At 45.5% G+C, this 12,981-nt stretch overlaps 1 protein-coding gene across 1 annotated transcript in view; it reads right to left on the reverse strand.

Moving 5' to 3' along the window:
* Positions 1–394: 394 nt before the first annotated feature.
* Positions 395–12,981, reverse strand: part of myo10l3 (myosin X, like 3) — a 54,028-nt gene continuing 41,441 nt past the window's right edge. Inside the window, exons 22-39 of the mRNA XM_049014223.1 lie at positions 11,585–11,691; positions 9,637–10,837; positions 9,261–9,378; positions 8,437–8,680; positions 8,000–8,095; positions 7,576–7,669; positions 7,424–7,479; positions 7,112–7,254; positions 6,333–6,527; positions 5,946–6,103; positions 5,137–5,260; positions 4,713–5,010; positions 4,375–4,582; positions 3,887–4,023; positions 3,630–3,750; positions 2,598–3,056; positions 2,156–2,347; positions 395–2,071 (exon numbers count right to left, since the gene is read on the reverse strand). Of these exons, the coding sequence (XP_048870180.1) occupies positions 1,967–2,071; positions 2,156–2,347; positions 2,598–3,056; positions 3,630–3,750; positions 3,887–4,023; positions 4,375–4,582; positions 4,713–5,010; positions 5,137–5,260; positions 5,946–6,103; positions 6,333–6,527; positions 7,112–7,254; positions 7,424–7,479; positions 7,576–7,669; positions 8,000–8,095; positions 8,437–8,680; positions 9,261–9,378; positions 9,637–10,837; positions 11,585–11,691 (4,056 nt within the window). The 3' untranslated portion in view covers positions 395–1,966. The remainder of the gene's footprint in view (positions 2,072–2,155; positions 2,348–2,597; positions 3,057–3,629; positions 3,751–3,886; positions 4,024–4,374; positions 4,583–4,712; positions 5,011–5,136; positions 5,261–5,945; positions 6,104–6,332; positions 6,528–7,111; positions 7,255–7,423; positions 7,480–7,575; positions 7,670–7,999; positions 8,096–8,436; positions 8,681–9,260; positions 9,379–9,636; positions 10,838–11,584; positions 11,692–12,981) is intronic.

The raw sequence follows: 12,981 nt of genomic DNA on the forward strand, positions 1-12,981 counted from the left end.
TGTCACAGTGTGGGGACCAAATTATATCTGCCCCCATCCCTGAGACACACACACACACACACACACATACTGTTTTCAGTTTGGTGGATAATATGATAACGCATCTGAAATGATATATTTTATACATATTTCTTTAATAGTTTAATATATAATATTAGATCTCATTTTATTGTCTTAATACATGCATAATATAAACATATTAAAAATAAAAATGTCCCCCACGCCCTTCAATAGGACAAGAGGGTATAGAAAATAGACGGACAGGATGAGTTAGTAATAAAAATGTAAAACTTTCAGAAGAAATAAAACTGAAATCGTATACAATCATCAAAATAAAATCAAAAAGAAAATCTATCAGTGCATGTGGTTTTGAGAAAAGACAGAAGTCAACAAATCAGTAATCAAATAATTTATTAAACAAATTTGTAAAGCCAGTTACAAAAACAGCCTCTCCTTCATAATACTCTCTCTCCCTCTCTCTCTCTCTCTCTCTCTCTCTCTCTCTCTCACACACACACACACACACACACACACACAGAACCACAAAGTTCATAATTACAATAATATACGAGTACATTCTGGGACTGGTCTGGCTGCCGGCAGCCAAACATTAACCTGTGTAACAGTAGTAGTCAAATTAGGCAGTGCTGTATGAAGATCCTGACGATAAAGGACCGACCCACCATCCCACACAGTGACATACGAGGGAGGCATCGCACTTCATCATTACACTCTCTCTCTGTGCTTTCCAGGTTCACAGTGTGCTATGTAATCACTGGTGAAAAGCAGGAAATAACCATCCCTTCCTAATTCTCCGCTTTCTTTAAAAAACACGTTTTGACATCCTCCTCCAGAGATACCTGCTACTTTAATTTGTTTCAATAACACTTTCATTTGGTAGAACCTGTATTATACCAGCTAAAAATACAGATTTTTGGTGTCACTGGGATTTTTTTTTTGTTTAAAAAAAGTTACGGAAATATCAGCACAGAGATCCCAGCACCACTCAGCATAGTGAAATGCTGAACATGAGTAGCTCATAAAGCAGTGATTTAAGTACAACACTGTCGGAGCAAGGCAGCCTGCTGGGAGGATCTGTCACGAAGAAGAACGTCTCAACAATGAAATCACAGAGAGACTTGGAAGCAGCATGATCGTGTAAGGCATTCAGTCAGGGACGGAACACATTTTCCCCATTTTGCATTCAGGCTGACATACCGCTTCCTGCACCTGGAAGGCTAAATTCAGTCTGATTTGTAACAGTCGTTCATCATTTTACCCTTACTTAACAACACACTACACCTTCTAAATATTGTACAGAGAAGGGCATTTATGACCATGAAGAATCACACTGGAACATGACGTTCAGTCCACTATAAAATGAGATTCCAAATCTAATTAGCATACTACCATCACTGGCACCTCACTGAGAGCATAATGACAAGACACTAGCAGCAGAGATGCCATCTTCAGAACTAGTTCCTGGGAGAGGATATTTGATCTTGTGGCACTGAGAATGAACATACGACACTGTGCCTCAATTCCGGCACCCGCATGAGAGTAGGAATCATGTTTCTGACTGTGCCTATGAAAATGAGGACATACCAAAGAAGGACAGAGGGAGAGCTTTTTGCATAGCTTGGGGACAAAGGGAAGAACAAGCCAACAGCTTTTTGTCTCCAGTGAGAAGGGAAAAAAAAACCTACCAGTTAAAATATTTAGCCAAAAATTAAATAGGTTTCTGTAACCTTATTTTAAAAAGTTACATAAATATATTATGTTCTATATTGTGCCAGCTTTCTGAATGTACAGTAATCCTCAGGGTTGAGGTAATAGTCCATTCAGTCTTCATCAGTCCTTTGCTTCCAATTAGCATCTGTGAATTAGCTTTTCTGTTGCCGACCAGCATTTGCGATGGATCCATCCGTGAGCGTAAGGACGCTGTGTTCTGACTGGACCTTTCTCATCACCTGGTCCAGGTGCTTCCGCAGCTCGATACAGATCTTATGCTGCATCGCTTTTTCACTATCATATTAATGTACGCCTTCATGATCTTGGTGATTTCCCCACCCTGAAATGTGAAAACAGTCTCCTTAAAATGCTATTTGCAAGATTAATACAGGAAAGGAAACTCTTGTCACTGAACTCCCTTTACCTGTGAGGTTTCAAAGAACATCTCCCTCTCATCCACAGTGATCTTGTAGGTGCTGGCTTGCGGTGCACCAAAGAAGACGATGTGTTCATAGGGGAAGGTCTCCAAAGGCCTGGACTCGCCTCGCTTGTAGACAGAGACGCTCTCTGCACTGACGCCCAGCCACAACTCATGGGGGAAGCCGCCCTCCTTGCACTGGAGGGAGATCAACATGCGGGTCAGCTCTGATCTCAGCATTTCTCACTAGTTTCTCTCGTTAGTTTTCTAACCCACAGCTAAACCAAAATGAAACGTTTCATTCCATAAAACTGAATCGAAAATGTACACTCAGTGACATACATCCATTATTCGTGCTAAATGTCAACAAAAGTGAATTAATATTTTCTCGTACATTTAATTTTTTATTTTGCATCTCTCGAGTGCGGTGACACCAGGAAGCTCTCACCTCCACGTCGAACAGGGTGGACCCGTAGCCAGGCCATTCCCTGATGATGGACATGTACTTGAACATGGCCTGGTGCTGGGGAAGGCCATGCAGGTGGGACCACTTCTCCTGGATGCTGGCACGTGTGGCTGACATCTCCTCGCGCACCCACATCTCCAGCATCTGCTCCTCCTCCACACGTTGCTTCCTCAGAGATCCTGTCTTGAAGCTGCGCCTTAGGGTACCCTCCAGAAAGCTGGTGCGCCTCCGCTCCAGTGTCTGAGCCCCCGAGGTCCCCGTAGCACCCGCCTTGGTGGACTGCACGATGCGGGCACGCAGCCGGCCCACGGGGTACACACTGTCCAGGCTCCAACTGGCCCGGCCTGCATCCCCGTAGAGATACTGCAGCCGCAGGGCAGCCAGGTGCTGCAGGGTTTCCTCTGGGGCAGGTAAGTGACCGTGGATCAGGCTCTCGTGGGCCTAATGGGGAGTCAGGGAGAGACGGGAATAAAAGCAAACAAGCAGGACAGTTAGACTGACACCTCCACCACGCTGGAACCGCTGACTATTCAAATCACACAGAAAGTCTACGATCGCCATCATTTCTATTAACAGTAGATGTACAGTTATTCTTGTGTGTAACACTAATAAAAGTAGTATTAATTGAAGAGGCACAGAAAAAAATGCAGGCATCATTGTTGACTGTAGCTCAATTCAATACATAGATTGGACATGCGTTGCATATAAAAATTTACATACATACATAAATTAGACATACATTACCTACACGATATATAAGTTACACAGGATTGATACAGATACACATGTTAACATATACAAATTCATCATCATCGCAGCCTTTTAACGGGTAAGCAGTCATGGAAAACTGGTGGATTGAAGATAGCTGTTTAAATATGTGAAGATAAGGTTTCCAAATACACATTTAATTAATATTATTAACAGATTTTGTAACGTTCACTGTTTGATATTAATATTATTACGAGTTCAAATAAATTTTCCTACGCTGACAATATGCTCTTGTTGTTTACTAACCTGCTCAAACATGAAAGCAAACTCCACCCCTTCTCTCGGCACATTCTCCACATCCAGGAAGCAGTAAAGCTTAAAATACAGGCGCCATTTTCCATCTTCCTCCTCCTCACTGCCTGACAGCCTGGAGAAGCATCAGCAGCCCCATGAGAGAGTTTAAGGGGTTTAAATCATACTTAAGTGAATATTAACTATGCAACAAATGAGATTTCAAACAGCACTATGCTAACAGTTAAAATGCTTCATTGCTGAGTACCTACCTCTCAAATTTGGCCAGCACATCAGCCACAAAGACCCGGCTCTCTACAGCCCGGTCTGTGGTGGTGTTGTGCTCAAAGAGGGCGAACATATTCCTGCTATCCTCCATAGCCAGTCCACGGATCAGCTTCTCAACGACCTACAGAAAAGCAAACAAATGTTGCGGGGAGGGGTAAAGACATGTAACGAGGGCCATTTAAAAGATGAAAGCCTACTGGATTTATAGATAAACCAGTAAGGCAGACCTAGAAAGAATAGTAAAGAACAGAATGACACACTGCAACATTTGTAAGATGGTAGAAAAAAATGAATGTTCCGTATTCAGCTGTGTGACCGACTACACTCAAATCAGAACAGTTTGATTCTTATATAAAAAACCCAGATCACCCTGCAACATTGAAACGGTTGAAAGTTGGCATTTAGACGGCAGACAGAAGGTTAAATAAATTCATGCGATTCACATAGGTATTTGTGTGGTGCTGAGACAGACCTCTCCAGAGGTGGTGTGTGAGTTGATGCTGATTTTGCAGGATCCACCTCCATGGCAATAAACTGTGGTGGTCATCTCCTGTCTCATCCGTAAGGCAATAATCTCACTCTGGGATGGCACGTATTCTCTGGACTTGGTTTTTTTCAAGGACTCCCCAATAAAGTGAGCATACTTCTCAATTTCACTCCCTGGAAACTGATCCTTAATCCTTGACAGAAATATACAAAGACAGAGAGGTTTAATGGCTGAGGAGTCAGACAGAAGGCTTAGATACATGACACAGGGAAAAGGATATGAGGTAGCACACCAATGCCCAGTGGGGCAAACATGGTTTGTACCTCTTGAGGTGGAACCTGAGGTATCGCAGAATGGAGCGACTGGGCAGGAAGGAACAGCTCATGCAAGTGAGCAGATGCCAGTGCGCGTGATTGGCTGGGCTATTGGGCTGCGGAACATGATTGGTCTGCTTGATCAGCTGACAGTACACTTCATCCCGTAAGGGCCGCAGGTCCTGGCATGTCTGCAGAATGCCCTGGATGATAGGCACTGGGTTTGACACAACTTCCATTTCCTGGAGTGAGTTGAAAATCTTTACTGCCTCATCCTGCAGGCTAGCATAGCCCTTCTCTTTTTGGACTACAGAATGATAAAGGAGAAAAATGCATATGAGCGAGCCAGGTTATAACATACAGGGACACAGTCAGAAGGTAAGGACTGTAAATATGTAACGTCAGGGAGAAGCCAGAATAACATCAAACTCACAACTGATGTTGACTTCCCCGTATGGCAGTGGCAGCAGGGGCGAGTGCAGGGGGTGCTGGGTGTATCTGAGGATGGGGTTCCTCCGATACGTCTGCTCCACTGCCTCTGGGTTCAGACTGTTCTCCTGGGGGGTAGCAGTGAAAAGAACAAGATCAACAGCAGTATGAAGCCTGACCCACAACCCATGATACTTTACCGACAACAATAAAAGATCTGGGACCTTAATAAAATACATCATGAAGATGATTCTCCTTCGACCATAGATAGAGAAGATAGTGATTTCCCAGCACTTCACTGTCATGATGAAAGGAGTAACACAGCACTCAGGTGGAAACTGAAGAGCAGAGCAGGTTCATTGGACTGCTGGAGTTCTGGGAAATCCTGAGTTTTTTTTCCTGCAAACTGTTCTTAATGCCCGTTTGAAATGTCCCACTGTGCATCATCCCAAATCTCATGGAACTCGATATTATAGCAAAACAAAGCACTGCATGCCATTCACAAACTACTTGCAAAAAAGATAAACACACAAAAAACACACAAAAGCAAAGATTGAGTGGTTCTGAAAGTTTCACACACTGAGCAATGCCACCAGCTCAGATTCAGATACCTCACTCAACTACCGTTCATGTCCCTGGCCGTAAACAGGGTCTGTAAAGGTATGTGCCTCCACGGCTGCAATGGAAATATGTCACATGTAAGCCAGAAGGGCAGAGTGCTGTACTGTAGCACAACGACAGAACTGCTAAGGAGCATCTAGCCGTAAGTGCCAGGCCTAAAGTTCTCTTCCCTTCTTGTCCCAACAATCGTACCTTGATGTCCCGGATTAGTTGCTGGGTAGGGGTCTCAATGGGAACCTTGTTGTCTATGACTCCCTGTATGGCAGAGGTCCATCTCATGGCCTCGTTCAGCATCTTGGTGAAGAGGCGGTGAGAGTGTTTGCGCCCATGTACAATAATGTTCCAATAGCCTAAAAGGAACAAAGAATGGAGGTTGGGCTGACAAGTCGCAGACCTGTATTGGACACCCAAAGAGGAAATAAGGTTCCCAAGCAGTGGGTTTTTCAAAACAAGGAGATTCCACAAGCACTTGTTCCTATGGATGATTTTGTTTTGGTCCTGCACTAAGAATATGACCTAGAGCTGGTTGTAGAGATCCTGTCATCAAGCACAGGAAGCGAGATGGTCCTGTCCCCTTACCCGTCTCCTTGAAGACCTTCTCATCTGGATGCACCACAGAGCAGAGGCTATTCAGGACCAGAGTGCCCAGTTTCGAGGCTCCGCGCTCTGAGGTTTTGTAGTAGTCCAGGGAGTTGTTGGTCAGCACAAACCAGCGCTTCTTTAATTTGAGGGAGGTGCTCTTCCCACCTGATTTCATCTCCTTGTGTAGCCAGCCTGAGCAGAACAGGACAAAGCAGGGTCAAGACTGAGGAAACCAGTGCTGTGATTAAACAGGAGAAACCATTGTTTTGCCAGATCTAAAACTGTGCTTCAAATGTGGAAAAAAAACTCATTTCTAAGACTTTTTCTCAACAACCAAATAATTTAACTGTGGAAACTTCATCCATTTCCTGTAGATGGCTGCACGGGGTATCCTGAAGGCCATGGGCATAAGGCCAGGAACAACCCATTATAAGGTGCCAGCCCATTACAGGGCACACTAACACACCATTCACAAACACATACACACCTATGGGCAATTTGGTAGCTTCAAGTAGCCTCAGCATGTTTTTGGACTGTGGGGGGAGTTTAGAGTACTTAGAGGACACCCCACAACAACTCAGGGAGAACATGCAAACTCCACACATGTGGAGCCAGAGTGGAGACTTGAACCCTGGGCACAGAGGTGTGAGGCAACAGTGCTGAATGCAGGTGTGAGGTCCCGCCATGCCGCCCCCTGTAATAACTTACAGTGTGCACCTTACAGATATAAACATTTACTCAACTGGACAAGACTTCATATCTGAAGTGTCACTCACCTCTAATCACAAACTCCTGACCGTCGATCCTGGAGTCGCCCTTTGGCTTCTGCAGAAGGCTGATCCAGTGGTGCATCTCTTCTGGCGTGTCCGTATTACAGTGGATCACCCGATTGGCTGTGATAATCACAAAGGAGTTGGGCCTGCAATGGAAGGCATTCACCTCTGTCACACCACCCATCCTCAGGGCAAACATATGGCAACCAAATAACCCAAAAAGGTGTCATTCAAACTCGAAATCTCACACCAAAACGTCACATAGTCAAGTGTATCCCGGTATATCCAAATTCATAGACTTTGAAGTAGTCTTACCTGTCTGGATTGTCGGAGGCACAGACAGAATCAATCAACCCGACATCCAACGTTCCCTGGAGGGAGATATGGGGATGGGATGGAGGCTTAGATTTCCTCAGCCAAGCTTGGTGGTAGGTGACCGCAGTGTGGGTGTAGACGACTTTACTCACCATGGCATTCTTAGGGTTAGCCTGCTCATGTTGCATCTCCAGCAGCTGCTCCGGGGTGGCACTGTGGACGCGACTCAGCACACTGAACCAGCCACTGCACTCACAGAGGAGAGTTAAGCATGGTTAGAGACAATGGAGTAAAGAGCACTAGGCTTCCAGCAGGGGGCGCAAATCGCTCTTACATTACTGTAGATCTAATGTGTGAAATTGGAAATCACTATATGATATAGAACAGCAACTATATTTTTTAAATAATAAAAAGTTTTAATAAACAAACAGACAGACAGACAGACAGATAGACAGATAGATAGATAGATAGATAGATAGATAGATAGATAGATAGATAGATAGATAGATAGATAGATAGATAGATAGATAGATAGATGCATTAAGACGTTTTAATGCCCAAATGACGGGGGCACACCTGGCATCCTCCGGTGATTCTGCAAAGACCTGGTAGGTCCTTTCCTCAGTGACAATGTTCAGTGCATTCTCCTTTTCATGATTGTCCACTATTTCTCTATGCACAGGAAACCACAAACAAAATTCATTAACTATATGCTCCACCCTAGAATTGCTTTTGTTAAAGGTGCTAAAAGTCCTTCACCTGAAAGACGTACAAATACCGGTTTTCTTTCGGTTTCATTTTTTGAAACAATTAGTCGAAATTATAGCTGGCCATACCCTTTATACCTATGCATTACTTGATTCATTAAATATGGCATGCATAAAGCTTCATTACTGCATAAAACTTCATTACTAAGGAGATACAGCTGAAAAGGAAAGCTGTACAAAATAACCTGAAGGAAAGCTGCACATACTGGGCTCTGGACACATCCAGACAATAGATGGCGCTCTTACTTGGCTGTCCGGATGTCGATGGTTCCCTTCAGCTTCTCCTCACTGTCATTCTCAAAGTACATGAGCCTCGAGTCCCGCAGGACAAACCAGCGCATCTTCCAGTTTCTCCGGGAGAGAGTGGACAGGCCGCCGCCCTTCTTGTACAGCCACCCAGACTTGAGGGACTCCTGCTTGGCTCTGAACCACATGAAGGTCTCGTCCTTCAGGACACACCAGCGTCGGCGCCACGGGTTCATCAGCCCACCTGACAGAGTGGAACCCATTCCTCAGACTAGCCTTTCAGGACGGTGAATGGTTACATTTGAACCTAATGAGCTATTTGTTGTTACATTTAGTAATGTCCCATTTTTCTGCATGATACCACAAGCGAACACTACTCTATGCTGACTTCATGGTCTCTTATGTTTCCTTTACACTCTTAATGTCAGTCCTTGTCTTTTTTGCTTTCAATAACTATCATTTTGCTTTGTTTAGAATATCAGCTCTTGCTCTAATACTGCACATGACGAGACACGTACAGGCCATGCATAGCTGTGCGCAATTTGGCAACTCCAATCCACCTCAGAATGTTTTTGGACTATGGGGGTAAACCCCACAACAACATGGGGAGGACATGCAAACTCCATACACATGGGGCCATGGCGGACACTCGAACCACAATCCCAGAGGTGCGCTAACCACAGTGCCATAATGCCACCTCTAGTTATTAATCATAAAAATATAAATGAAAGATTATAAGAGTAGAGTGTAAGAATGTAACTGCTTTAAGTACAATATATGGGAGCTCCTGAGTGAGTGCAGGTAGAAAGGGGCGCCATGCTTACCTTTCATGTAGAGGTAACTGTGAAAGTATGGAGGCCCATTTCCGTTGAGCAGACTGACTCTGCCATTGGACACCTCCTCATCTGTGTCCACGTCATTGTCATCATCACTGTCAATGAACTTTAAATGACATCATCGTCAATATGGAGTGTCTCTTAACGTATGCAGTCCCTATGGTGTTTTATCGTGCTTAGGTGTGATGAGGAATTGCAATACTTGTTGAGAAACATGCAAATATTTATTATTAATATTATTTATATCATTAAAGCTCCATAGTAATCATCTGGACTGCATTCATCATATTTATTAATATCAAATATGAAGCAATAAATGAATTATTGATCTTTCCTTTAAAGCATTTCATAGGGGTATACTCACAGATTCAGAGCTGTCGCGGTACGAGTCCAAGCTATTGTAGGTGCAGCAGGACTTACGGAGGACCTCCTTATCAGTCATGTGACCTCCGTTAGTGCTGGCGGCATCTTCATAGCCGTGTCGGGCTTCTTCAGCCTCGTCCTGGTCATAGTCTGACTCTGCATCTGGGGGCTTGCTGTAGATGGGGTCCTCAGATTCCTGCATGTCGATGCTTGCATAGTCTGGCTCATCGTCCTCCTTGGCGGAGTCTGGAAGCGGTGGTGGGGGTAAAGGGCTGGGAGATATGTTTGGCTCCATCTCCTCTGCAAATGTAGGTGGAGGGGGAGGCAGGCTGGAGAAGTTCTCCTGATCCAGGGGGTTTCCCACAGCAGATGGAAAGTCAGGTAGGTGGATGCACTCATCCTCTGCAGGGAAGCCCTCATCTGCCTCCTCCTCAGCCAGTGGGGCACTGCTCTCTGAGAGGTCATGAAGGTTCTCCTCACTTGAGACAGATTGCTCCAAGACCCCAAAGTCCAGCAGCTCCAGGAACTCTGTAGCCACACGCGAGGCCTCCTTCTCCAGCCGGTAGATCTCAGCATCACGCTGCCGCTGGAGCTCCTCCCTACCGCGCTCGCACAGCTGGGACACTCCGTCCTCCCGCTGCTTGTGGAGCCGCTCGATCTCTCGCTCCAGACGCAAGATCTCTTCCATCTGACGGCTCTCCTCCTCGGACACACTCCGGGATGAAGATGACGGCTCCACAGTCAGATCTTTCTGTTGGGACTCCATCTCCTGTTTAGCCTTCAGTTCCTCCTCCTCCTGCCTCCTCTTTAACTCCTCTTCTTGTTGGACACGGAGCCTCTCGGCTTCCTCTTCTTTCCTCTTTTGCTCTTCTTCCTCTTCCTGCCTCAGCCGCTCCTCCTCCTCCCGTTTCAGCCTCTCCTCCTCCTCTCTCTGCCGCCTCTCCTCCTCCTCTCTCCTTCTGCGCTCCTCCTCTTCCCTCCTTCTCCTCTCCTCTTCCTCCCTCTTGCGCCTCTCCTCCTCTTCCCTTCTCCTCTTCTCTTCTCGCAGCTTGCAGCAGATGCTACGGGCCAGCTGTCCACGCCGATGCTTCTGGAAGACCAGAGTGGCCAGGCGCAGATGCAAGAAGGCACGCCTCCAGAAGTAAGCACGGTAGTTCTTCTGGATGATGATGATGTTGGTCCGCACCTTTTTAAAGTGCTTCCTAAAGATACAAACACAAAACGACATCTCTTGTGATCCGCTCCCAGTTCCCCGCCTATGGTTTGCAGCTTGAACCCATAACTAGAGCCCACAAAATTTATTGGACAGTTACACCATGTTCACCCTGTCTGGACCTTCACCAGTGTGGGGCATAGCGCTTATCACCCGACTCGCTGCGCTGGATGAACCACAAGACACCACCTGATGGCGAAAGTGACACCTCTCCTATGCTTCTACCTGATGGTCTAGTATCCTACACTTCAAACATTATAATTGGGTCCTAGTACAAGTAATTAGCTTAGTCGCTTAAACACAGTGATACCCTTGAGGGCAGTCAGCTCATTCCAGGTTTAGAACTTGCAGGCAAAACAATGTGGACAGAACTCCCTCACAGATGCTGCATGCATATTTCACTTGTAAACAAAGGGAATTTGTCCTTACAAAGAGGAGTAGATGATTACACATTAAGTTTAGCCTTTTCCACAATATCCATATAAAAAGTATTCTTTACATGTTAGAATGAGAAAAAAAACTGTAAGATGTTATTATTAACCATCGATTCAGTTACAACTGCTGCTCACACAAGCAAAGATTCCTAACTAGCAGCATTTACCTACCGGGTGTCTGCTACTCTTTGACATGTACATACACTTTCAAGCACATAAAACTAAAAAGATATCAGCTGAAAAAATATGCGTGTGCAGTAAACAAGTGCACACGTGCCCCCCGGCCCAGCAGCACCCCTCACCTGGCCACATAACTCAGGATGTGGGCTCGGATCACCATGCCCGCCTTGTACCGCACCTCCTCCCTCTCCTTCTCTAGTCTCTGCTCCAGCGCTTCCTTCAGGAACACCTGTGGGACACACACACGAGCCTGAGGGGGAGGCAGGCCTGTGAATCGGCCCCTGCTGCAGAGGTCAGGAGCGCGGGGGATACAGAGAGGCTCGGCGACCCCACTGCTGACTGCCATCACTGCCACTCCTGCTCTCCCAGCCTCTCCGACTGCATGGAGACAGTGAGAATGTGGGGGCGGGGCAGAACACAAGCCACGCCCCCGTGCATTCTCATAGGGGCAGGAGAGGAAGGGAAGTGCAGCCAGGCTTATTAACCCTCCCCTACCAGCCGGGGGCCTGATGGCAGAGGGGTAGCGAGCCATTCTACTGTGTGGTTGGAGGCAGATTGAGCTTTTCGACCGCAGAGTTAAAGTATGTGTTGCGACAGCAGAGTGCTATGGATTCACTGCAGAGAGGCCCATTGCATACGTTCACCACAAACTCTAAATAGCTGGGGCCATTCTAGGGTTAGCAGGCTCAGAACATCAATACACTCATTAAGGCGGCGGATGATGCCCATGGCATCTCCAAACATGCTGACACAGGACATGCATTCTGGGCACGGAGCCCTCTCGACACCCCAGTGTGGGCGCAGAGATTCCGGTAATCACACACGAAACCCTGGCAGTGCTCTGCATGCTCCAGCGGAAGTCAGACAGCAGAAGCATTTTTAGAACAAAGAAGCCAGAAGTTAAACGAATGCAATGAGGCATTCAGACTAGTCTTGCGCATTATTTCACCCACATCTGGAGTGCACATCTAATGGAGCTTGGTTCTTAAAGCATGGAAACACCTCTGATTCTCCTGAACTTTACGTTATCCCACACACTGAGAGAAAAGAACACCTGGCATCTGTGTGAATTCACCCTTGACTAATCTCCCCAGTGCCCTTGAGTTCAGCTGGCTGCATTCAGCGTAAACTGGTTACTTTAATCAATCATTGTTAATAACTTTAAAAAGCAAAAAGCTTAAATGAAATATGGCAGAGGTCAGACAAATTAACATTTATTATTTATTAGCTACCAAAGTTTATCCTCATAAGTTGTCTTCATAGCTGAAGCTCAAATATCCATTGATGATTTCCACAACAGACACTGACGAAGCGGAGATTATGTACCTCAAATCCATCTCTCTCTCTCTCATATATATATATATATATATATATATATATATATATATATATATATATATATATATATATATATATATGAACAATGCACAAAAGAATCATCAGATACGATATTCTATTACACAAATTTGTGTGTCCCATCTCACAGCTCTGGCTGTTTTTTGTCTCGTTTTGACAGACT

Source organism: Brienomyrus brachyistius, chromosome 1 (genome assembly GCF_023856365.1).
Source record: "Brienomyrus brachyistius isolate T26 chromosome 1, BBRACH_0.4, whole genome shotgun sequence".
Lineage (NCBI taxonomy): Eukaryota > Metazoa > Chordata > Actinopteri > Osteoglossiformes > Mormyridae > Brienomyrus > Brienomyrus brachyistius.